Here is a 25,880-nt window from a genome sequence, read left to right as displayed (position 1 = left end):
GTATAAGACTGGATGACTTGTGAACCCTTGTCACACAAGTAGGATATGTTGAGACCATGCGATTAATGTTAAGTCAAGAGACTTACGAATATTTAGTTTCTTTACATTGTCACCCACACTCAGCTTTTTCTTTTTTTACACACACTACACCTGAGTCTCCAACACCTACATATTTCAAATCAAAGTTCACCTGCAATAAGGAAACCCAGAGTGAGCAGACATGAGCTTCTATTCATGCTCCTCAATCGCCATGTTTTCAGGTTATTTTTTACCATGTTGTTACTTGGTAATTGGCAGTTGATCGTAATTAAGTATAATCGAATCTATTTTACAGTTTTGATTGGGTTTTTCTATTTTTATTTGTTAGTAAAGGTTTCACACATTTTACACAGAACTGGTGTTAATGTTGGGTTTATTTTCAGTGTGTAAAATATCATAGTTAATGTTGTGGTAACAATCACAAACACATGAGCTCATAGTGTCAAGTGCAGAGTCATATCTGTTCCATCTACACACTCTCAGAGCTCAGCCAGATAACTCACAGTCTTAACTAATCTCTCTGTGGCTCATAACCACCACAAGGTCATTTTATAGACTGTTGACATTTGAGGTGGGCCACATTTCTGACATTGCAGTGGAATGCACACGCAGGGAAAGAAATGCAAAGAAAGGTTTATTAAAAAGAGTAGTAGCAACACTCGATGTCATGAAATATAACAACCCCATATAGACAACTCTATATATTGAAGTCTGAATTAAAATGTAAAGTTTGATTCCTCTGTGTTTTCTCTCTTTGTTTGTCAGATGCCGAGAGGTTCAGACGACACCTGGGCTCAGAAACTGTACAACACCCATCTGAAAACCTGCTCCCTGTTTGAGAAGCCACGCATGTCCAACCGCGCCTTCATCATCCAACATTTTGCTGACAAGGTGGGACTGGCCAACGCTGTGTTTGATCCATGTGTGCAAAGCATTCAGCGTAGACTGACCGTCTGTAGTTTTCACTATTTATGTTTTCCACTGATAGAAAATATATGAGAAAAAACACAGACAAGAAAGACGAATGAAAAAAAGTATGATTACATTTGGGCACTACTCTTTCTTTACCACCTGATCTATTGATCTCTTTTTATTGTTTCAGCTGAAAACACAACCCATCTTTTGTCCTGTATTCAGTCCATTTTGTTTTTCATGGGCCCCTGCTTAAGATGCTGAGTAAGACACTGAGTCATGTCATTCATTCGTTTGGTATTTTAGACTTTTATTCTGTTCTTATTGAGCTGGAAATGTGATGGTCTGGCAGGTGTGGGTTTGAAGGATTAGTGCGTTGTGTTACACTTTGCCTTTCGAGCTGCACAGATAATATTTCAGGACTGACCGGCTGCAACGGCTGCTGCAGTGCTGGTGTGAGATATTTTTAGGAATAGCTGCAGGATAGATGACTTTTTTTTTATTGTCATCACTGTTTTCACACAGAAGGGCACTTTACATCTGTATGCTGATGTAATTCAGTTTAGTGTAATAGATTTCATATATTCTAATGAGGTTTGACAAAGTGTTATTTCTCATGTCTATTTTTAGATCTTCACTGTAGAGTTACTCATCAACGGGTCAAGGACTAATGTCGGCTTTCCCAGGAGGTCTCTTCATAATCAAATGTGATCCAATGAAAAGATTTCTTTATTTGTGTAGCGATTGATGTATACATTATCTTAAAGCACTTTACATAATAAGGTCGAGACCTTAAAAATTGCAGAGAAACCCAACAGTTCTCACAATGAGCAGCACTTTGGCGACTGTGGAGATAAAAAAAACTCCCTCATTAACTGGAAGAAACCTCTGGAACCAGACTCAATGTGGGCGGACATCTGCCTCGACAGGTTGGGGTGAGCGGAGAAAAACGGGGAATAGAGGAGAGGTGGGTGGTAAAGAGGAGAAAGAAGAACGCAGCTCTCTCAGACTGGTTGTTATAATTAGAGTAACACTCAGTTTTAACACATTTAAAACAAGTCTGTTTTACTGTGTGTGACACCACAAAAGCCATTATTTTCTCTATTTCTAAAGTTCATATAGACGTCTTGTTGGAATTGCGTCTGTAACATTTGCTTCCTCCACTTTGCTGGCTGGTCCATTGATAAAGTCCGGTTCCATCACACTCCCATTCCTCTAGAAGCCGAGCAAGGGATCCTCTCCGTTTGTCCTATAATGATAATTATAAATGGAAAGATGTTACTGACCAAACATTTTTAATCATTGATCTTTTTGTATTAAAATGAAACTGCATCAAGAGGTTTAGCTGTGTTTAACCTCCCCCGCAGCCCTCATTGTCTTTGTCTAGAAAACTGTCACCTCAATGAAAACATTGTTACCTCTGCCTAGGAGGGAAAGAAATTTCTAGCATTACACAAAAAATACCGGACAGATTACCACCAAACTTGGGTCAGGAAAAACACATTACATTTTTGCGCTGATCTGGATCAAGGGGCTGGAATTTTATTCCACTGTCTTTACAGACATCTTACAATGTGCGTTAGGGCGTTATTCAATTTTTGTTTAGTTTTTGACTGAAATTTCTGAGTGTTAGGGGCAGATCCAAATATACATCCAGAGCTAGTGACTTTAAATGTAGTTTCGTAAGGGGACAGTTAGGCCTTGTATCAACTCTACTGAGTGCAATTCTAGTTTAGAGATAAGTTTTAAATGCACTCTGCCAGACATATGGAAAACATTTAAGGTTAACATTTTTAGAAGTGGAGTATCAGTAACAAGCAAGCGAAGCTAACATGTGTTGTCGTCGAGCAGGTCGAGTACCAGTGTGACGGTTTCCTGGAGAAGAACAAGGACACTGTGAATGAAGAGCAGATCAACGTGCTGAAAGCCAGCAAGGTGAAATGCACAAACACTGACACACACATCTACTCTACATTACAGTGTAGAACTGAAGAGCAGGTCCTGACGAGGTAGAAGAGATAAAAGTACTGTAACGGATGAGTGAATGTTTCCATTGCTTCAAAAGAAGCCTGAAACTGTGGTACCTGGTCTCAAAAACACAACATTTCCCATAATTAGACTGAAGGTTTAGGGAAGCAGCGCCCTCCACTGGCCAATTGGAGATGTGTTGAATTCTGCAGTCAAACTTAATTCTCGTTCCAGATTTTCAGTGAGGTTTTTGTTTAAAGATAAAAGACAAAAGTGAACACACACACACACACACACAAATGCACATACAAATGAGGTCAATAGGCTAAACATGACCCATAGAGCACAACACACCATAACTTATTTTATGCTTTCACATGACGTGAAAAGATAATAGTATTCCATACTTTAACTTAAATACACTTTATATAGACTGTAGTAGCCTCTACATGGGGATCCAGTCTCTCTTTACATTTCTGTGCAAAAATGCATGTGCACATGCTGTTAAACATGTCAGATCACATCTGAATCAACATCAGCATGTTGTGTGTCTTAGTCTTGGGTAAAAACCTGTAGAGGTCAAAAAGGGCCTAAGCCTTTTAAATTCTTGGTGATGTTTTGGCTGCGCACACACACACACACACACACACACACACGCACACACACACACACACACGTTAAGTGTGTTCATTCAATACTTTCGTCTGTTTTCTTATAGACTTCAACACGAGCAGAGCTGGGTAAGGGCTGAGATACTGTCTGCTCTAACCTCTAACACAACCCCTTAACACACACACACACACACACACACACACACACACACACACACACACACACACACACACACACACACACAAACAAAAACATGTTGTCTGACTGTCGCCATGGAGATCAGTGGGACTTAAACGATTGTAATTAAATGGTTTCCTCTTCAGGAGATTTACATGTGGAGATAGTAAATGTTGTTGGACAAAAATTTAAAACACAAAAACATTTAAATTCTTCTCTAGGCAATTATGATTTTTGGGTTGTATTTGTGATTTGATGAGCATAATATCTTACAATGGGGGAAAAAAAAGTCTGAAGGGTAACTAACAGATTTGCTGATGTCATCATTTGTTGTCTGGATGCAACACTGTTCTATTTCCCAGCACCGACCTGCATCAGCTCTCCACAGAGGCCGTAGTTCTACAGTACTCTGACTCATTCTCTGTCTGCATCCAGGGGAAAACCCTGATACACCGTTGACATCCATCTTGACAGTTAAATATTCCAGCGTCTAATAGCTCCACACACAGATAGAACGTGTGGTTCTCAAAAACCGTCTTGGACCTGCGAAATGCACACAAGAGTAATGCATCAATACAGACCTCTGCTTGCAAGTCTCACCAATACGCCACGTCGTACGGTAGAATGCATAAAGCATTATTATTTCCCTGGATGCAAAATGATCTGTAAACATTGACTAAATCACAGCAGAAACAATATCAGCCCCTCTTGTGCAGCCGTGTTTCAATCAAAGGCTTTGAATTCAGATGAAGTACACCTCAAAGTGTTTTGAGTTGGATCTGATCAAAACTCATCATCCCATCATGCACTTCCCATCATTTGCCTGGTTTAACTTTAACTTGTATTCTGGCCTGTGATGGGGATTGTAATGATTTTGAACTTTTGGTTTTTGGTTTCTTTAACCTCTTTCTTTTATTGTCATTTTGTTTGTGTTGTCACTGTGTCTCCATATGTTGTCCATATATGTTTGTTTCTGTCCTCATCATGACAACCCTTCCCTGCCAGCAGAAGGTAAACAGAGGCGTTCTTATAACGCTGGGCTGTCTGTAGCTCTTCCTTCAGCTCCTTTTTTTTCTCTCCTCCTTCCTCGTCTCTTTCCTGGCACTGAGTTGAATCTCTCCTAACACCACTGAGGGGGTTTAAGTTGTGCGTGTGTGTGTGTTTTTGACTTTGGTTTGCTGCATGGGTAACACTAAAGGCACTCTGGGAGGAGAAAGGGGGATTGGATATAAAAGAAACGGACAAAGGAAGGAGGGATTCTTCATGTTTTCAGAGCGATGCTGAGAGCGAGCAGCACGTGAAGCCTTTGTGGCTCTGGCTGTCCGGCTTAATGACGGTGGAGAGAGAAGCAGCATGACGGCGCTCGGAGCACAGAGGGAGGACCTGAACCTGCACATAATACAGCATCCTCCTCATATAACCAGTGTTATATGGAACATGACTGACATGCTTTACTAAAGGCCATACATTCTACATAATAATATCTGTGTCATGACTTCATGGCAAAATGAAGCCATGCGGTCATATATGGCAACATCACAATGTCATATATGAAAAAACACAACCTTTCATCATTTTAATTGGCTTCTTATAACATAATAACAAGTGTCTGTGAATGAGTTTAATCAACGCTAATCAACAAATCAAGTGACATTTACTCACTCATCATCTCTGTCAACTGTCAAATGGCATTTCAGCTGATTTCTGTGTGGAAATGTTGACGAAGTTACTCATATCAAAATGTGTTTACACATTATTACTCGATGTGTATGTTGAGTTTTATAAATTGAAGTAAATCCTCAATATGCCTTGCCTATATGGGCGACACAGTAACTAAGAAAAGCCCAAATGCACACATTTTTTGTTGTGTGATCAGCAGAAGTTGCACTGAAGCGTATTTTAAATGCATAGTGCCTACAGTGTGTAATGATGCCCTCAGCTGTTCGGTTTCTGACTGTATTTGTCGCTGTTCCCAGTTTGACCTGCTGGTGGAGCTGTTTCAGGACGGGGAGAAGGCAACCAGTCCCACTGGTCAGGTCGCTGGGACGGGAGGCCGCACCCGCCTCAGCATCAAACCTGACAAGAGTCGGGAGACGAGCAGCAAGGAGCACAAGAAGACTGTCGGCTGCCAGGTCGATCATCTCTCCACTGTTTTATGATTTAGATTGATGCTGTTGTGAAATCCACATGTCTGCTCACAGTGTGGAGACAGTGACGTTCTTATGTCCAAGACCATGTTTACTTTTAGACCCCACTGTATTTATAGATCATAGAAGTTATATCAAAATCTGTTTATTTTGGTAAATCAAGTTTTAATCCAGTCCTAATCCACTATAAGCGCTAACATCTATTAGCATTAAATGTTTTTTTTATATTGATGATGATGTTGTTTGTGATGATGATGGTGGGGGTCCTCTCTTGTAGTTTCGTAACTCTCTGCAAATGCTGATGGGGACTTTGAATGCAACCACACCACATTACGTCCGCTGCATCAAACCCAACGACTTCAAGCTGGGCTTCACGTAAGTCTCCTCCCTTTTTTTATGTATCTACATCCCTTCATAAAGTAAAGACACAATCTCAGGTTAATTGTTATTCTGCAGCAGCATAATGTTATAATTTTGTCTCCAAATTTAAGCTTCCTCATATTCTTGGTTTAGATTTTAGATACCGGTAACACTGTCATTATTGATTTAAATTGCATTTGTGATAAATTGCTAAAATTACATATTTCCCAAAACATTTTTTGTTCATACATTGTGCTCATTATTATTCACTATAATCTCAGTTGTAATTAACAGAGGCCATATTGACATTGATGATTTGCTGTCGACAGGTTTGATCCTAAACGTGCGGTGCAGCAGCTCCGAGCCTGTGGTGTCCTGGAAACCATCCGCATCTCTGCTGCAGGTTTCCCATCTAGGTACTGGCTCTGTGCATCCCAGAACACTGCTGAAGTTTCTCAGAGACGCCAATATGTTTATGTATATACAGTACCTTTGATAACGTCAACCAGCAAAGTTATTTTCCTCCGTCTAATTTGTGTGTGTGTGTGTGTGTCTCTCACAGATGGACATACCAGGAGTTCTTCAGTCGTTACAGAGTGCTAATGAAGCAGAAGGATGTGCTTCTGGACAAAAAGTTGACCTGCAGAAATGTTCTGGAGAAACTAGTGGAGGTTAGACTGTCTGGGTTTCACTTTTCTTCATTAAATACAATGTCAGAATTATTATTGGTTGTGTTGTTGCTTTCTCTTTTCATCCATCGAACCTCTGTCTCACCCATGATCTCTGTTCATGTCTTCCCTCAGGACCAAGATAAGTACCAGTTTGGTAAGACCAAGATCTTCTTCAGGGCTGGCCAGGTTGCATATCTTGAGAAGTTGAGGGCAGACAAGTTGCGTGTTGCCTGCATCCGCATCCAGAAAACCATCCGCTGCTGGCTGGCACGCAAGAAGTACCTGCGCAAGCGCAGCGCAGCAATCACCATCCAGAGGTTCACCAGAGGATACCAGGCGCGCTGGTGAGTGCAAAGACATTTGAACCCTCTTTATCTGATTTTTTACAAAAAGGCTAACATTTTTTAAATAAGTTTTCATGTGTTGATTGAGACTTGCATTTTTCCGCTCCACTCAGCCTGGCCAAGTTCATGCGTCGCACTCAGGCGGCCACCACCATCCAGAAGTACCAGAGGATGTGCATGGAGAGGAAACGCTACAAGCAGAAGCAGGCTGCTGCCCTGGCCATGCAGACGATCCTCAGAGGTTATATAGCCAGGCTGAAGTACCAGGCGGTAAGACACTTATCACACTAATCACTGCAAAACATAGCCCCAAAGAATCTGCTGTAATTTCTCCCTGCCTCTCCTTCACTGTTTCTGTGTGTGTCTGTGTGTGTCTGTAGCTGCTGCGGGAGCACAAAATGGTGATCATTCAGAAAATTGTTCGTGGCTGGCTGGCTCGGTGCTGGTACAAGCGCTGCCTCTACTCCATCGTCTACCTGCAGTGCTGCTTCCGCAGGATGAAGGCCAGACGCGAGTTGAAGAAGCTGAAGATTGAGGCTCGCTCGGTGGAGCATTTCAAGAAGCTCAACAAAGGCATGGAGAACAAGATCATGCAGCTGCAGAGGAAGATCGACGCGCAGGTGAGAGTTTTTCAAGACAATTCTATCCCCGATCTTACTTTACATGATATCTTATCTTTTTTTATTGATTCATTTGGTGTATTATATCTTCTATCCAGAGCAAGGATAATCTGTTGGTCGTCGAAAAGCTCCACAGTCTGGAGACCTCCTCCACAGCAGAGAAGGAGAAAATGCGTAACGAGCTCAATCGGCTGCGGGGGGTGGACGAGGAGGCCAAGACCAAAACCAAACAGGTGTCATCGCTGCAGGAGGAGTTGGAGCGGCTGAGGAAGGAGCTGAGCACGACGCAGCAGGAGAAGAAGACCATCGAGGACTGGGCTCAGACATACAGGAGCGAAATGGAGAAAGTAAGAAAGGATCCACATCTGTTGCCTGTTGTTTTCCCTCTCCTCCATTTTCTCCTCATCTGAGAACAAGTACATTTGCTAATTTACTTGGAATAGAAACCTTTTTACTGGAAAATAGGGACTAGGATTTGAACTTTAAGGAAAAATAACAGTTTTAAAAGAAGGGGCTTCTTTTCTCGAATCCCCTCTATCTTCCTGTCTGATCCCATCACTTAGTTTTCCAGTTTAAGTGAGACTGTGAATGTCAATTGACTGATTTAAAACCAAGCTCTATAGAAATGGCTCCTTATAATTAGAACCTCCTATAGTTTAGTGGAAATACACAACGTATCCCCAAATACTATTATCTGTATAAGGTTATTGGCACCAGAGGAAAACGGTTTTCCCCCAATGTAGGAGGCAGAACGAACCAGGGGGAGAATGGCACGTGGTGAACTCAGTGGGGAGAGTTCCCCCGGGTCAGGTGAGCACAGGAGATAGAGTAGTGTGTTAGTGAGGTAGCAAGTGAACTGTGTGTGGTCTTTGTTTTTCTTAAGCTTTGTCTTTGTGTAGCATTCGTCTTCTTTTTCAAACACCAACACTACCAATCATCAAAGTTGTGCACTTTGATGATTTGATGTTTGTATCCTGATCTGTATGAGCTACGGTGTTTTTCAAAACCAGATGAAGCTCCAAAGGTGATGTTTTATCAAATTCAAAAGATAAAAGGGATGCACTGATTCGACCAACTACTAAAGTACATTCTCCATCACTCATGCCTTGGTTGTGTTTATTTAATTAAATTCCCCCTCTGCTGAAAAAAGGTTTTAAACATATCAGATAAAAGGCACAAGGGGGACATGTTAACATAACTCATACTTTGAGTGTGGTATTTCCACTTTATCACTGCAGTAAACATAGCCAGTCTGTAAAAAAGGATTGAAACAACTAAGAAAGCAATTCTGTCAACTTGTGGGTGGGGATCACTAGCTGGAAAAGACACCTCAACTGCAGGTGGCGCTGTTGGCTGGGTGGGCTAGGAGCAGGCGCTGGGCTGTATTAACATAGATCCCAGTAATTCAATGAGGGGGGAAGGTGGAGTTGCATTTAAGCCATGTTAAGGTCATAAGGGGAATGTTTCATGATAAACCCTTTTGAATGTGTAATTTTGAAGAAAGAAGAGTTTTAGGGGGTCTGATAAGCTGCTGCACTGGGACTGAAATCATTATTTTCTCTTGTGTGCCTCCACATGGAGGTCAAAGCTCCAAAGTGCTCTGCTGGAGCTGGTCAGGATTCATATCTGCGGGAACATGACTTTTTCAGCGTGCATCCCATGTCCCAGGAGGTTTTTCTTGATACAAAGCACTTATGATGCAGTAATGTGTTAGATGATAGATGTGTGAAATAACCAGATCAAACAGTCGGTCTAGAATGGATGTAAGAGATGATTTCATGTTCAATACTGTCATCAGTTTTACACAAGACCTGATTTAAGGATGGTTTGTGTGTTTAGATGGTCTCGGAGCTGAAGGATCAGAATGGTTTGCTGAAGAAAGACAAGGACGACTTGAACAGGTCGATTCAGGAACAGAGTCAGCAGATGACAGGTATCACATCACCAAATGAATCAAACAGACCGTCATGTGTCATTCAGAAACTTTTTAACATTTAAAACTGCTTCTACTTCTGCTTTTGTCTCATCAGAGAAAATGGCTCGTGTGATAGCAGAGGAGACACAGCAGCTGGAGACGGACCTGAACGAGGAGCGATCTCGCTACCAGAATCTCCTGACAGAGCAGCGTCGCCTCGAGGAGAAATACGACGACCTGAAGGAGAGGACTCTGGCCTCGGTTAGGGACGCACACTCAAACAGTCATTATATACGAGAGGTTTACCTTCTTCATGTGCACACTCACACATAGTTGTGCACCTTTCATGCTACTCTGCTTGTCGAACACTTAAATGGAGAAGGGCCCGATTTACTAGGAGCTTCACTAAATAAACTGCCACGGTGAATGGGTCTTGTTTGTACATGTGTCCTTTTGTGTTGATAGTACTGAAATGACTGTGAAAACAAATTTCCCCCCAGGGACAATAAAGTCTTCGTCTGAAATAGGCAATACACTGACAAAGCAAATGTTCTGAATGTGTGTGGGTCCCGTTATGTCATATTCCTAAATTTGCGTGATGTAAGTAGGAAATAGATGGTAATATTCAATGCAGCAGAGAGAACTGGCTAGTTAATTTACTCTAAATGATCTAAAGTGTTGATTCTCTCTCTATCTGAAGAACATTTCCAAGCCTGGCCACAGGAGAACAGATTCCACCCACAGCAGCAACGAATCAGAGTACACCTACAACTCAGAGTACGCCGAATTGGAAGAAGGTTCCCGTGCCGCTGAAGTAAGTGTTGGAATGAAATACAGTCACGTTTAATAAGAGGGAAATAACAGAGACATGGTTTCTACTGTGACAAAATGGTTCCTGAAATTAAAATGAAACAGTGTAAATCACACTGTCTTGGACCAGAACTTTGGCGTTTTTAAAAACTTATTACTGAACAAATGCTCTCCTGATGTTTCCTTGTCATGCAGGATGTGACACGAGGAATAGATACCTCACTGACACTCAAGCTGCAGAAACGTCTCACAGAACTGGAGCAGGAAAAGCAGTCGCTGCGTAACGAACTGGAAAACAAAGAGGACCAGTTCCAGCGGGCTAGAGCGAGGGTACAGAGCTCCGATATATTTCACTTTACTAACAAATTATATAGCTGTTAATGTCATGTATTTCATTCTAGTGTGTGAACCCTTGGTAAAGGACTGTAAACATGCAGTGATACCAAGATAGTAGCATCAGATGTAATTGATTTAAAATAAAACAAAATTATTATCAGGATATGATCCAACAGGTTTACTCATCACCGTGGTTTTTGCTGTGTTTCAGGATGATGTAGAGTTTAAAAAGGCTCGAGGGGCAGAGCTGGAGTACGAGTCGCTCAAGGTAAGTAGTCAGAGCAGGGTGAAGTAGAAATGCATCAACAATAATGCGCTGTTCAACTGATCTACATTGATTTCAGCTTAATCCGAAGCTAGGCAAGTTCAGAACGCCTTATTTTCCCACCTTTTATGGCGACTGTAACCCTGAGTGTTTTCACCTCTCAGCGCCAGGAGCTGGAGTCAGAGAACAAGAAGCTTAAACATAATCTTGCTGAGATGAGGCAAAGCCTGCTGGGTGATGCTGCTACAAACTCCGGGGCCCCGGGCTCCCCTGCTTACAAGGTGCTGCTGGATCAGCTCAACTCCTCCTGTGAGGAGCTGGATGTCCGAAAGGAGGAGGTTCTGATCCTTCGCTCACAGCTGGTCAGCCAGAAGGAGGCCATGCACCACAAGGTAAATACAGCATTTAATTTCCTTTGTCCTATCATATGTTAGTGTTCAGCCTTTAATCATCCACATGTAACCAAACATTTAGGTTCTTCTTAAATTACATGATGCCACTGTTTTTTCACAAGGAGTCATACCAGTGTGTTTACACTAGATGTTAGTGAATGCATGCTGCTTGTTTACAGACACCTTCTCACACGTGTATGTTTCACCTCAGTCTGCTTGTCTGTTTGTCTGTTTGTCTGTATCCAAAAAAAGTCATAAAGAAATTAGTCTGAAAACTTTCATGGACTAAAGATCAGTTTTATTGCATTTTGACAAAACAGTTATATTTAATAAAAACTGTTATGTTGTGTTCATGTAGTCCAGGGAAACTTCCTAACTTCATTGATACAAATGACAAACAAAACATGTTATGACATTTAAACGATACTGAGAGCTCTTCAGTTTACCAAAATCACATTTAAGTTGTTCACAATGTGTGTTGCAAATATTTTCACTGTATCCTCACTGTGTCTAACTCACCTGTCTCCACCTTCTCTCCTCCATCCGTGCTTTCCCCCAGGATGAGAAGGTAGAGTTGACAAACTGCATCCTGCATGAATGTCTGACACTTTCCCATCACGTGTGTATGTTTATAAAGACTCCTTAGGCAAGAAATCAGATCCAAAGAATCAGTTTAATTACCAAACTAGATATATTAACTAAAAGAGCAATGTACAGATTGCTCATGATTCTTTTGGGAACAAGTCCAACTCTGACCACCACTACTAAAGAAAAGATATCTGTGGCTGAATTATCCTGTGTTTGTTGTTCAGTGGTGAATATTCACATTTTTCATTGGCATCAACTGAAGTACAGGAGTTTAGTAGAAGACACAGATTCCACAACTGTAAAGTTCAGATTTAAAAGTCAGTATCATGAAATTAAAAACATGAATTTATTTCATTCTTAAGATAGAATGAACAAAAACTTTCTCCTCTCCCCTTGTCGACACTTTATTCCTGTTTTCATATTCTGAAAAAAAGAGGTAAACTTCTGTTCTCTGTGAGGAATCACTAACTCACTTTGATAAAAAGAGACATTTTGGAGAAAGTATTAACCACAAAGAATTTAATCTGAACACATGATAATGTTTAAAACCCCTTGGGAATCATGGGAATTACCATTTTTAACAATTTTCAATGGGACCACGACAGATCAGTGCAGAGGTTAATGTGAAACACAAACTCAACAAGCCCCTTAATCCTGGTGAAGACACAAAATCACAGAAATCCAGACAAATCAGTTGCTCTGACACCAGATCAGCAGTTACATGCAGACTTGTCTTAACTGTCTCGTCCTTTGTCCCTTTCAATGCATTTGTGGACTCGTTGCATTTGTTCACTGGCTATTTCTGTATTTTTTCATATATTTATTTCAACACATGGATTCCTATATTTCTGTATTTCTACATTTACGTATTTCTTTATTTTTATTTTGGTAGTTTAGTCCTCGATACAAAGATTGATGATGCCACATAATAGAAGCGCTCAAAGATTTTCTACTAGCACATGACAGTAATTTTAAACGACATCATGTGAAGATCTTGACTTCATATCAAACTGTCAGACAGCGTCTACCTACACTGCTCAGACACTGCAACACAAAACTATTAGCACCTGTAAGTTATCAGCTGATGCTCTGCTCTACAAGCTGTGTCCTGAAAGCTAGAAAAAGAGGGACCGCTGTGATGTTCCCCGCAGATAGACGGCGGTCGCTGAGCTGACATTTGATTGCCTGTCACTGTATGAGCCCGAGGCTCTGACTGGCTCATGACTGTCAGGGTGAAAGGACACTCGTAGCCAGCAGGTACACTGATGCTGGCAGGGAGTCGCTTACACCACATGCTGACTGCTCACAGCGATATACTGACTCCCTCGTCTTCTTTCATACACCTAACCTGTATGAAAGTGACGAGGATGATGATTGGTGGTGGTTCATGATGCAGCTTCACAAGTAGCTGTGGCATCGTTGTTTCTCTGTAAACGTGGTGTTATTCTTTCTTGTTTATTCCTCTTTCCTTGTCATAACTTCAACTAATGTCTCCTCTAACTTCTCTCTCTCTCGTCTTTGTTCTAGGAGACCATGACAGAGCCGTCTGTCTATGTCGTGGACGTGTCTAAGCTGAAAGATGCTGATGAAATCAAACAAGCTTATGTTGGCCTCAAGGACACCAACAGGTACTTTATTACAGCCAGTAGACCTCTGACTCCTTTTTACTTGTGTTTTGTCCGTTAACCAGGCCCCACTGTAAATATGGTGTCTGAGTGTTGCATGTATACGTGTGTGTATGTGTTTGTGAACCCCTCTCTGTCCTGTGCAGATCTCCTAGGTTCATGCGTAAGCCGCTGGAAGTCAGTGACCTCCTGAGTAGGCTCAGGTAACGGAGGAGACGTGGCCTATGCACCGTGGAACAGAGCATGCATGGCCACGCTGTCGCTCAACTGGGTTTAGAAACGTTGCAGAATGAATGATATTACTGAAGCTGAAACAGCTGATGCCACAGTGTAGTGCTGATGAAAGCTTGGGGGGCTTTGCGTGGAATTTTCTACCCTAACGGCATGAAGAACTGTCTAACAGCTCCAGCTCCAGTTCAGTTTGGTCTCACTTGTGCTTCAATAGAAGGTTTACTGGTTTTTACTGCAGTCAAGGAATGTGTATTTGACATTTGAGTCAAGTTTGCAGGTTTGCATGTTGTTGCATAGTTTGGCGTTGACAAGGGCAGAGTCTCTTACTGAGGGATCAGACTCAAAATAGTTTCTGGTTTACCTCTGAACAATGATACCAGCTTCAGCCGCTTGAATCTGCCTTTGGAAATGTTGCAGAACTCTGGAATCACAGTGCAGTAGTTAGAAAATGTCGAGCATGAAAGCATGGAGGTAACTGAGCTGAAAGGGATTCAACTGTCGGTTCTAGTTTAACTTGTCACACAGTGATATCCTCACACACTGAATGTGCAGCAGGTTTCATTCAGTTGTAGTAGGCCTCTTGTCTCAGATCTTTGGAATTAGTTGGGCATGAACAGTGCATGAAATAATTCTCTTACTGTTTATTTGTGTTTTTTATGTTTGTCAGAGCAGAGATGTGAAGCACTGTTAACCACCATTAAATCCACTTTCTTCTGTAGCCACCTGCCACACACACATGATCCTGGCATTTCATTTAATACACATATTACTGATATAACTACAGCAGGTAATTAACAACAGACCATTAGACCAATGTGAACAGTGTCTATTCCTAGGTAACAAAAACTCGTTGATAACTAGAATGGCTCTAGAACAGTCCAGTGAACATGTTCTTCACATTGTTAAAGAAAGAGAGAGTTCTGGATCTGCAGCAAAGATTTGTGGATTCCTTCCTGACCAATACCACATTCTTCCACCAAGTTTAGAGGAAATCCATTCTGTAGTTTTTGTGTAATCTTATAAACAACCCTAACGGACACAACACAGCTTCCCTAAGCGATGTGCTGAGCATCTCTGCATTTATTCCTCTGCTTCTTCCATGTTGCTCTTTTTGTTGCTTGTGACCTTTTTTTGTTCAAACACTGACACGAGTTCAGTCGGCATCATCTCAAAAAAACCATGAACAAACTCACTCACTGACTCAGTGACACTGGTATAAAGTACAGCTTAGTGTACACTAGCAATACACATCAGACTACAAATACACGATTCATGCATTGGTACAATTAGACAATCTGTTGAAATGAAACTCGTTTCGTTATTACAGATTTACATCACAGATTCATAGAAAGTTTACACCTTAGATGGGCCTACACACACACACACACACACACACACACACACACACACACACACACACACACACATCTCATATTAATGTAGGCATATTCTCGTTTCCTTCATCGTCTCCCCTCTCCCCAACATCCCACACTTTTTGTCTTTGTGTTGTTCACGTTGCTTTGTGTTGTGTGTCGGTCAGATCCGCTGCTCCAGACTTCCATAAGCTGAATGAGGACGGAGAGCTGTGGCTGGTTAATCAGGGTTTAAAGGAGACCATCAGGTGTTGCTGTGTTTCAAACACAAGTGTGACCTTTGAGCATGACATGTTTTGGATGACTGCTGTTTCTCTTCCCTTTAATATTTTCTATTTATTTTGTCCAGCTGCACAGTTGGCCATTTTTGGAAAATGTGTTTGATTGTTGGAACTCAAGAGTCTTATCGACTAATCCAAACTTTTTACAGATTTAGAAGAAAAATCCACACAGAAAATCTAGATTTGTAGATTGTATTTATAAGATAGTGCAGCAGAATTTCATCCTGTTACTAACCTTGTTTTACTTATACAAGGAGCCTAGTAAATGTTATATGATCATGTACCTTAGTATTCCCTGCAGCTTGCTTTAAACAGTGTTTGCAATGTTAATACTTGTATAATACAGAATGTTGTTCTCGTCTTTGGATGCTATGAAGTGGATTTGCCCACCGATTGGTTGTTTTTTATCACTAACAGTTTACTGTCGTCAAATAGAGTGGTAAAAACCCAGAGATTTATTACAAACTCTATTAGTGTGAAATTTGATAACACAAGATCTTCAGAGGTGCGTTTTATACTGATCAGTTCAACTTTTAAAGAGTGTGAATGTTAAAGACTGCGCAGAATAAAGTAAGTGATCAGAGAGGCTGCGCTCTGGGCTGCTGGACCTGTCTGCACAGCATGCTGCTGTCCTGCGTCACTGTGGTGAAATCCTCCTCCTCTCTCACTGTTTGCTAATATTTGTCCCTCTTCTCTTATGTATCTCTCTTGTCATTCCCTCTTCTTTCTTCCCTTCATTGTGCATACCTACCTCTCCTCATCCTCATACCTACCTCTCCTCATCCTCAACCTCAAACCTACCTCTCCTCATCCTCTTCCTGTCTTCCCCCACATCCTCTCACTTACCACATTCCACCTCCTTCTTATCATCTACCTTCTCATTCCTTGTTTTGTGTGTTGCACACTGGACCTCCTCCTCCTCCCTCTCCTTTCTTCTTCTTCTCTCCTCCATGGTCTCATCTCCACCCCAAAACTTACCTCCCAGGTTACTGGAGCACCAGCTGCAGACTCAGCGGAGAGGTCATGATAATGAGGTGGAGGCGTTGCGCGGCGAGCTGCAGAATGTCAAGGAGGAGAACAATCGTCAGCAGCAGCTCTTGGCCCAGAACCTCCAACTGCCTCCGGAGGCCCGAATCGAAGCCAGTCTGCAGCACGAAATCACCCGGCTCACCAACGAGAACCTGGTATGCTGCGAAACAAACACACAGATACTCCCAGGCTGAGGAGGAGTAACTTCAATTGGTTTAAAGTGCACATCACTAAGAGTCTCAGCGCAGAGTATATGTTCAAATATAAACGTCAGAGACACAACAATGAGACCTCATGTCTCATGTAAGAAATCAGATGAGACTTGGAGAAACAAGATGCTTTCATACCTGGATTTGAAGTTATAATATACATACTTACCCTCAGGGGGTAACACAGTAGTTGGGAAGCATGTGGATCCCAAATCTTGATTATTAGAGGTCTTTTATGTTGTGTTTGGCTCATTGAAAGGTAATAATCTTATTGTCTTAGCATTACAGTGAAGACACAGATGCTTGTTGCATTGTGACACCTTGTTGTTTGTGATGAGATGTTCAGCAGAGTGAAAAGTCATCAACTAACAAAGTAAGACGGATCCAAATATTATTTAGATTAAGTAGCATCGTCAGTCAGGACAGTGATTTGACACTGACGACACCACATCATTGTTTCTCTTGACATGAAGTTTTGGGGATCTGGACCGTGCAGATATTGCAGGATTATTGTTATAAGAAGAACAGCATTTCTGGCAAAGAATCACACCAACAGCACAGTCACACACAAAATGCTAAACACAGATAAAGCTAATTTGACTTTTCCACATCACTCATTCCCAGACGGGTATTTCCCCATATTACATGCAGTGTACACGTTTATGAAGAGTGCGTTTGATCACTACCAAAGCAGCCAGTGCAGGGCTGTGTCACACACACTCATCTGTGTGGATGGTGTCACCTGACAGGAACTCATGGCCGACGACCCCACAGCATCCAGAGAGGCTCGAGTCATCATTTTACGACGGATGGTTGTATGTAGAGACAGCGTGTGTGTGTGTGTCTGCATGTGTGTTAGAACTAACTCGGGTTGTGCGTTTTGAGGGAATTATCTCTTAAGCGTCGCTCTAACTCTACAGCAGTGTCCTCTAACTCACAGTGGAGCAGCTCTGCACGTTTTTCTCTTTCCTAACAGCCAGTGAGTCCTGCAGCTTCTCTTCCTCTGAAAACAACAATCAGCACAGCACCTTTCAACTTGATTTAAAATCCCCTACACACTCATCTGTCTGCTTATTTCCTTTGGACACGTCTCATTTCCTTTCTCAAAATGTAGAATTTATTATTGTGTATATATATATATATTTATCTAAAAATCGACTGATATGAGTTTTTCACAGACATATCTGTTTATTTTTTTTTTAAACTTTTTCTACAGAATAAACAATGCAGGAAAGATGTGTATTCGTGTTTAAATTTCCAATTTAATTATGTTTATTTTCTTTATTGAAGTTCTATAAATTTTTGTTTTCTTTTTATTTATAGTTATTTATAATAAAGTTTTGTATCGTTTATTTTTAAAAGTTTTTCATTTGTATACATACATACATATATATATATCAACCAATATATTGGTATTGAAATTTGTTACTCCCAAATATCAGCATCGGCTAAATATCCACAGTCAAATAAAAGAATGTCCAATAATTAAACTCCAGGTTCTTGGTGGCTGTAGCAAACATACTTTACTTACTGAAGCACTGGGGTGTTCATTTCAACCACTGGAGGGCGAAAGTGAGAAGCATCTGAATCAGGGGAAGCTTGCCATTTCTCCCTACTATTCTTTGGGTCCCCCTCTCTCTTTCTCTTGTGTTTTTATTGTTTTCCTCCCCTCTCTTCATCACGCCATGATGACAACACTCCATGCTGTCTGTTTCAGGATCTCATGGAGCAGCTGGAGAAGCAGGACCGAACCATCCGCAAGCTAAAGAAGCAGCTGAAGGTTTACTCCAAGAGGATTGGAGAGATGGGAGGTACGGGTTAAAGCATCATTATACAATAAACGCAGGAGTTTGTGTGTTTGAGTTAATGACCTGACTGCTGTCTTGTGTCTCGTGCATGTCTCCCAGCCGGTCAAACTGAGGGCCAGACGTCTCCAGGACAGATGGTGGACGAGCCGATCCACCCTGTCAACATTCCTCGCAGGGAGAAAGACTTCCAGGGGATGCTGGAGTACAAGAAGGAAGATGAGCTCAAGCTGGTCAAGAACCTCATCCTGGGTAAGAAATGAGGATAAGAAAAGTGATTTTTTTTAAAAAGTTAAATTAAATCAATTAAAGTAAAAAAAGCTTTAAGAAGAGGTACTAGACAAAGACCTTAGTGTGCCTCCATGATTCATGAGTTTGAGTAATGTGAGTAATCTCTTATCCTCCTCTGTCTCTTCAGAACTGAAGCCTCGTGGTGTGGCCGTGAATCTGATCCCAGGTCTGCCCGCCTACGTCCTGTTCATGTGTCTGAGACATGCTGACTATGTCAATGATGACCAGAAGGTCCGCACTCTGCTCACGTCAACCATCAACAGTATTAAGAAGATACTCAAGGTACTGTGTGTGTCAGTGTGTCAGTGTGTGTGTCAGTGTGTATGGGGACCAAAGCCTGGTCCTTATGAAGCAAATCCTAATTTCTGAGGTCCTGGTTAAAGTGAGTGTAAGATGGTTTAGTCATGATTTGGTCATTGTTAAGGTTAGAGATAAAGTTTTAGTTAGGCTGTTTAAAATGAATGAACGTCAATGCAAAGTCTTGATAAAAAAAACTGCACAAACTGAGTGGTAGCAGTCAGTTGTGTCGTGTTTTCTTTTCATGGCCAGAAATGATGATGATGATGATGATGATGATGATGCAGGATGTTTTGAGTTGCAGAGGGTCTGCTTGAGTTACAGTCAAATGATCAGCAGCAGATTCACTGACGACTTTCTCCTTCCTCTTCCTGTCAGAAACGAGGAGATGACTTTGAGACGGTCTCCTTCTGGTTGTCCAACACCTGTCGCTTCCTGCACTGTCTGAAACAATACAGTGGAGATGAGGTGAGAACAACATCAACAGACTATTGTTTTGAGATATATTACAAATGAGACATTGATTGTTTTGATCTGAGGCATAATTGTTCTCAATAAAAACCCTGGTTGTGTCACAGGCCTTCATGAAGCACAACACATCGAGGCAAAATGAACACACTCTGTCCAACTTCGACCTGGCGGAATACAGACAGGTGATCAGTGACCTGGCCATCCAGATCTATCAGCAGCTGATCAAATGCATGGAGAACATCCTCCAGCCCATGATAGGTCTGTGTCAGTGTGTGTTTAGACAATCTAATGTTAATGTAGTATTGACAGTAATGAGAATAAACGCTGCTCTTTTTGTCTAGTTATTTCCTAACATGATTCAAGTCCTTACTCTTTGTGTGTGCTCCTTGCAGTCTCTGGCATGCTGGAACACGAGACCATCCAGGGCGTTTCGGGGGTGAAGCCCACGGGACTCCGGAAGCGGACGTCCAGTATTGCAGACGAGGGCACCTACACCCTGGACTCCATCCTGCGGCAGCTCAGCGCCTTCCACTCCACCATGTGTCAGCATGGCACCGATCCCGAGCTGATCAAGCAGGTGGTGAAGCAGCAGTTCTACATCATCGGAGCAGTCACCCTTAACAACCTGCTGCTGCGCAAGGACATGTGCTCCTGGAGCAAGGGCATGCAGATCAGGTAGGAGCTGCTGCTCAGAGACGGTCCACACCACAGTGTTTGTCTGTGACCATTTTACTGATCATGTTTGTGTGTGCTTATGTGCATAGGTACAATGTGAGCCAGTTGGAGGAGTGGCTCAGAGACAAAGGTCTGATGATGTGCGGAGCCAAGGAGACTCTGGAGCCTCTGATCCAGGCTGCTCAGCTGCTGCAGGTTAAGAAGAAGACGGACGAGGATGCTGAGGCCATCTGCTCCATGTGCCTGGCCCTCACCACTGCTCAGGTACAACACCCTGAAATTTACTACAACACGTTCATGTTTCAAATAATGTAAATCTTTCTAAACCACTTTATGTTAGTGTGAACCTGAGGGTCATGTGTTTAATGTTTGGTAACTTTTTTGTGTTACTTTTCTTTCAGATTGTGAAGGTCCTGAACCTCTACACTCCAGTTAATGAGTTTGAGGAGAGAGTGTCTGTCTCATTCATACGAACAATACAGGTAATTTATTGACATTTCATTTTGGCAAAGTGTTTGCTCGTTGTGTGAAAGGCAGCAATGAACTAATTTCCATTTGTTGGAAAGCAGCACACATTTCAAATCAGTTGTAACTGCGTTATCATGTAATGAGAGAAGATATGATGTTCATTGTGATGTATTATCTGACTTGACCAGTAAGATTTTCCTGACATTGGTGGTTTTATAAAAAGTATTCACAAACACACTGACACCTGACTCAGGTTCACAGTGAAAGGCCTGAGAGCAACATATGGAAATGGTAACTTATCATGATGTCACCCATTGGTTTGTGAACTGCTATTTTGGCTGGCGTCATCAACCTGCACCTATTGGTCAGTACTAGCTGTCAGTCCCATGGTAGCCACGCCCCAATGTATACGGTGCTTTCTTATCAATTTTTGAAAGAAGTACTTGGTTAAGACCATTAACTCTTCATGAACATATTTACTGACTTTATAAATAAAGTGAGAACTCAGGTCATTTTCTCATAGTCTTCTGTGGAACCTGGCGTCTTATTGAAATCAGTGAAGTCGACTCCTGTTGGTCATTCCAGATATTACAGGTTTCTGGCACTTCCCTTTCCAGACCCGGAGTTTTTGTCCAGTTTTATACACAGTCCATGGGATGAACAAATTTTACACTTGTTCTTTTTTCTGCAAATTACATCTAACTGCATATCTAACACGTTCTATCTCTTTTTCTCTGGTCTTCTAACCACCAGACTCGTTTGCGGGATCGCTGTGAGAGTCCCCAGTTGTTGATGGACACAAAGATGATCTATCCAGTCACCTTCCCATTCAACCCTTCCTCCCTCGCCCTGGAAACCATCCAGATCCCCGGCTCGCTTAACCTGGGCTTCCTCACCCGCGTCTAAACCGTGGCCCCACAGTGTTTGTGGCTTAGTGGCCGCTGTTTGAATTGCAACTCACATGACACTCACTGGCCCAATAAAATGGAAATAAATAATTCCAAACACTTTAACATCAAGATTTGTATTTACACAATTTGAGCAACTACGTCCAAAACATGTATCGAAAAATCTCGTGGTATAACCGTTTTCTTAAATATCCCTTGTCTAAATCTGTCTAAATCTGGACATGCAAAAACACATAAAGCCACCGACACCACAACTTTTCAACATGCATCTGTACAATACTCACATCCACTGAACATGCACATGCACGCCTACACATACGTGCACCTTCTCTATTCGACAACCACGTGCAGATGCACACAGAACCCACATTCGCTGTAAAACACCAGAATCCGTCCACTGCTTGTATAAACGCCTGCCTCTTAGAGAAGCCACAGGACCCCAGCTGTGCCTCCAGCGCTCGCTCTCCATCCACACCTGGGTGTGACTTATCGACCCCCTGTCCCCCCCAACACCCCCTCCCTCTGTGCTTCAGCTTTAGCAGTTAAGATAGTTCTTCTTGTCATCGTCTCCAGTGAGAATGTGCGCACCCACACATGAGAGCAATGCCTAGGAGGAGGAAGAGGAGGAGGAGGAGGAGGAGGAGGTGCTGTGGCCTCATGACGAGGATTAACTTGGCAACTTGTCGTCTAGCCTGATGTGTTGGGTTTGTGCAATAAAGTGAGGTCTTAGTACAAAGTCGGTTGTGTGCTAATGTTAGCGCTGTCTCTCCGCCCCATGTTGAGGTAACCAGGAACCAGGCTTCGTTCTGTACGCTGTCAATTTACTCTCAGTCAAGCCAAGACGGAACCCATCGTTTGTACTATATTATTTATACATATATAAATATATATATAAATATGAATAATATATATCATGTGTTTTATTTATTGCATTTACCCCCCGGTCCCCGCCCTCCCTTTTTATGATTAGAAACTTTCTCTTTGCAGATAATACGTCCAGTGTGAATATATAACTGGGACCATCATTTACCACAGCTTTGTAAAGACTGTTTTAGTTGCGCTGTCGGCACTTGTCAGTAGTTTAATGTAGGGTAGTGTAACGAGGGCCGGCACAGATCATTGTTTGTTAGATCGCTTAACGTAGAGGTAGTTTCCTGCAGATGAAGTGTAGCCAAGGTTTTAACTGAGCAGAGGTTTAGAAGGTGCGAGGTTTAAACTCCACTCAGGGTTTAACCTGCGACAATATTTCCTGTTTACAGCTGTGGCCAGAGATGAGCCTCACAGAGAGGGACACATGTACCTACACACACAACATTACAATCTGCTCACTGCTGTGTCACAGTCTGAACATTTCCACGTCTTCTCTGGTCACAGCTCCACTCAGAGCTTTGAAAATGTTCAACTATCATTATTGCTTAGTTATTTATTCCAGTATTGTCATTTTCTTTGTATGGTAAAGCCATGTGTCACCGGGCAGACGGGGGAGAAGCGGTTTCACTGAAGTTGGTTTAAATCTAAGCAGTTTTCTCCAGCTTCTCTGCTGTATTCTCACTCTAATGCTAACTGCAGTTTGTGAACCGATACCTCTCCCGTCTCCGACCCGTCCACTCCTATGCCTTCCTGTCCAGAAGGCTTTTAAAAGCAAAACATATGGTCCGTTTGGTTTTGGTTCCCGACACCTAGTCATAATTGTGACTTGCTTTCAAAAGCTAAAGGTGGGATTGGAGCCACATCCATCACTCTGTTAGTACGGCTACATCGTGTGTCAGGCATCGCTGCTGCTGTCGAACCTGCATGAGCTTAGATTTACCAGCCACCAGAGATGAACCCTTTTACTCTTGAGGAACGCTGGTGTGGATGAGTGTCAGGGGATCTGCCCATGTTGTCACAAACAGTCATTTGTCGGCAGTGAAGTTGTTAAGCACTTTTCACTTCACTTCCTTTTTGTGCCATTAGTATTAGCACTCGACCAAATTTTGCCTCTTGCCCTCGTGTGAACCTTATTTTGCCTGATGACTTTATCCCTTAACGCTGAAATCTCACTTGGATGAAACATTTTGCTTCTTTTTTCTTTTGAGCTGTTTACATACATCCATCGTGACTTGTCACCAAAACTGAACTCTGTATTTTTTTTTGTTAAAGTTTTGAAAACTTGTAAAATTAGTCTCCTGAACAACAAACCCAGTAAGGATGGAAAATATCAGATATCAAATATCAAGTGCTGAGAGATAAACACGTTTTATTGGAGGAGAAGTATCATTAATAGAGGCCATGACGCAGACTGCGCTCAGGCTCGGGAATAAGCCGCAGATGAAAACAAACTGTAAGTGGGATGATGAGAAGTTAGTATGTGAAGTTGTTGTGTGAACGTTTTTAATTGGACTGCCTTTAGTTGTATGGTTCGGGTTCATAGGTAGTTTGCAGGACGGTGTGTGTAACAAGTACCTGAAGGGAGAGAGAGAGAGACGTAACTGAAGGAATGAATTAACCACATGAATGTTTTAATAATGTTAATGAAGTGTTTCATGATTTCAGCTGCACATTCTGGAAAAGCCTTATCTGACTGATTTGCTATATGAATGACTTACACACGTTATCAGCACTGTGGCATTGTTTCCTTCTGTCGATGCAGTATTTGTTTTGTTTCCACTGTAAAGTGAGTATAAATTGTTAAATATGATAATTTTATGTTTTGAGTTGGTGCTTTTTTTGGTGTCACAGATGGGCCGCTGTCAAAACGCCCTTTTTAAAACATTTCAGAGGAAGGCGGATAAATAATAGATGATACAAACCTTTTACACAACTTTGGCCCCTCGAACTTCCTCTGCACATTCCCTCCATGATCTTTTTTTCTTGCTGTTTTTGTTAAAACTTGAAGTTAATGTCAGCCACACGTAAGAAGACAAACTCTTGTAAGTTTCATGGATGCAGCAGCAGCAGCCTCCTCAGACTCAGCCGGTCCCTGTGGACTGACGTATTGATGGCGCAGGATGGGAGGGCTGGCTTAGTTTCACAGGAGAAACGAAAAAAGAACACATTCATCCATTCGTCGCTTCGTATTGTCGAGCAGAGCTGCGGAATCTTGCTCTTCCTGGGCTTCTCTTGGGCTCTCAGACAAAGAGAAAATGTCATTCCTTCACTCTGTGTTCTTACATCCAGGAGACAGTCGGTTGTATGATATGACGTAGACATTATAAATGACCATCGTTCTTATCCGCACTAGCGTTGATTGTGCCATTTTAAATAAAACACATATTGTTGTAAACAGAAGATGTATCATCATCACCTCAGCTCTGGTGGTCCTGGTGTGACATGTTTCCTCTCTACACCCACGTGTACATTCGACAGACTGGACTGTTTGTAGTTTCTGGTAGCTGTGCGTAGTGAATGTGTTCACCGTTTAGAAACTAAGAAACTTGGAATAAATTGTCAAATGTGTAAAAGTAAAATAAAAGAATTCAGCACTGTCGGAGTGTCTGTCGGAGATTATTTCTCTTTTTGCTCTTGTCAAACACCTTGGGAAATCTGACTTGTTTGTTTGTTAGCAGGATCAAAAAGCTACACGACTAATTTCAAATACATTTTGTGGAGGGGTTGGACCAGCGAAGAACAAACTTTGTTTCACTTTCTTTAACAATGTGAGAGAGAATTTTTCATTGATCTTGTTGAAGAAAAAAACATGTTTAGGGGACTGATATTTATGAGTGTGGCAAAAATTAAAAAATATATAAAAGTGAAGTTAAATGTGGAGACTGGCCTTGGTGGAGGGATGAGCTCTTCTGGGTTCCATTCTAGATTTAGGAAATGTCAAAGAAAAATTATCTATTTGTAGCTAAAATGTCCTAAGTTGTTTTATTTCCTCATCTGGATCACACATACTTTTTTTGCTTTTATCTTGATATTGATACTGTTTTTGTTTGTATTATGGTATTCTATTCTAAGTTTGTGAACTTTTAACATTATTTTAGGTTACTGTGTTCAAAAGAAGCCCACTAGGCCTCATTCCTCCCATTGCACTATTTTGTCGGGTTTTTTCAATAAAGGCAAATAAATAAATTTAC

At 41.8% G+C, this 25,880-nt stretch overlaps 1 protein-coding gene and 1 long non-coding RNA gene across 8 annotated transcripts in view; one reads left to right on the top strand and one right to left on the bottom strand.

The window, feature by feature from the left end:
• The window catches only part of myo5aa (myosin VAa), a 53,840-nt gene extending 28,554 nt beyond the window's left edge, over positions 1–25,286 (top strand). The window contains exons 13-42 of one of the 7 annotated variants that reach the window (XM_034579688.1): positions 805–930; positions 2,803–2,886; positions 4,717–4,719; positions 5,685–5,840; positions 6,133–6,230; positions 6,545–6,631; positions 6,778–6,886; positions 7,019–7,230; positions 7,344–7,500; positions 7,611–7,850; positions 7,949–8,197; positions 9,690–9,783; positions 9,881–10,026; positions 10,466–10,579; positions 10,771–10,905; positions 11,123–11,179; positions 11,341–11,568; positions 12,128–12,136; positions 13,684–13,784; positions 16,652–16,850; positions 17,654–17,719; positions 18,622–18,715; positions 18,812–18,961; positions 19,128–19,282; positions 19,676–19,765; positions 19,876–20,026; positions 20,161–20,443; positions 20,533–20,707; positions 20,845–20,925; positions 21,665–25,286. In XM_034579688.1, the coding sequence (XP_034435579.1) occupies positions 805–930; positions 2,803–2,886; positions 4,717–4,719; positions 5,685–5,840; positions 6,133–6,230; positions 6,545–6,631; positions 6,778–6,886; positions 7,019–7,230; positions 7,344–7,500; positions 7,611–7,850; positions 7,949–8,197; positions 9,690–9,783; positions 9,881–10,026; positions 10,466–10,579; positions 10,771–10,905; positions 11,123–11,179; positions 11,341–11,568; positions 12,128–12,136; positions 13,684–13,784; positions 16,652–16,850; positions 17,654–17,719; positions 18,622–18,715; positions 18,812–18,961; positions 19,128–19,282; positions 19,676–19,765; positions 19,876–20,026; positions 20,161–20,443; positions 20,533–20,707; positions 20,845–20,925; positions 21,665–21,817 (4,002 nt within the window). In that variant the 3' untranslated portion in view covers positions 21,818–25,286. The remainder of the gene's footprint in view (positions 1–804; positions 931–2,802; positions 2,887–4,716; positions 4,720–5,684; positions 5,841–6,132; positions 6,231–6,544; positions 6,632–6,777; positions 6,887–7,018; positions 7,231–7,343; positions 7,501–7,610; positions 7,851–7,948; positions 8,198–9,689; positions 9,784–9,880; positions 10,027–10,465; positions 10,580–10,770; positions 10,906–11,122; positions 11,180–11,340; positions 11,569–12,127; positions 12,137–13,683; positions 13,785–16,651; positions 16,851–17,653; positions 17,720–18,621; positions 18,716–18,811; positions 18,962–19,127; positions 19,283–19,675; positions 19,766–19,875; positions 20,027–20,160; positions 20,444–20,532; positions 20,708–20,844; positions 20,926–21,664) is intronic. The other 6 variants (XM_034579707.1, XM_034579716.1, XM_034579697.1 and 3 more) reach the window with 6 other exon arrangements.
• On the bottom strand, positions 15,395–23,262 carry LOC117758289. Its single transcript, XR_004613260.1, has 2 exons — positions 23,124–23,262; positions 15,395–15,440 (listed from the first exon to the last, which is right to left on the bottom strand). It is a non-coding gene; the product is annotated as an uncharacterized LOC117758289 (long non-coding RNA).
• Positions 25,287–25,880: the final 594 nt, after the last annotated feature.

The sequence above is a fragment of the Hippoglossus hippoglossus genome, chromosome 3 (genome assembly GCF_009819705.1).
Source record: "Hippoglossus hippoglossus isolate fHipHip1 chromosome 3, fHipHip1.pri, whole genome shotgun sequence".
Classification (NCBI taxonomy): Eukaryota; Metazoa; Chordata; class Actinopteri; order Pleuronectiformes; family Pleuronectidae; genus Hippoglossus; species Hippoglossus hippoglossus.
This window is presented reverse-complemented; position numbering and strand designations above follow the sequence as displayed.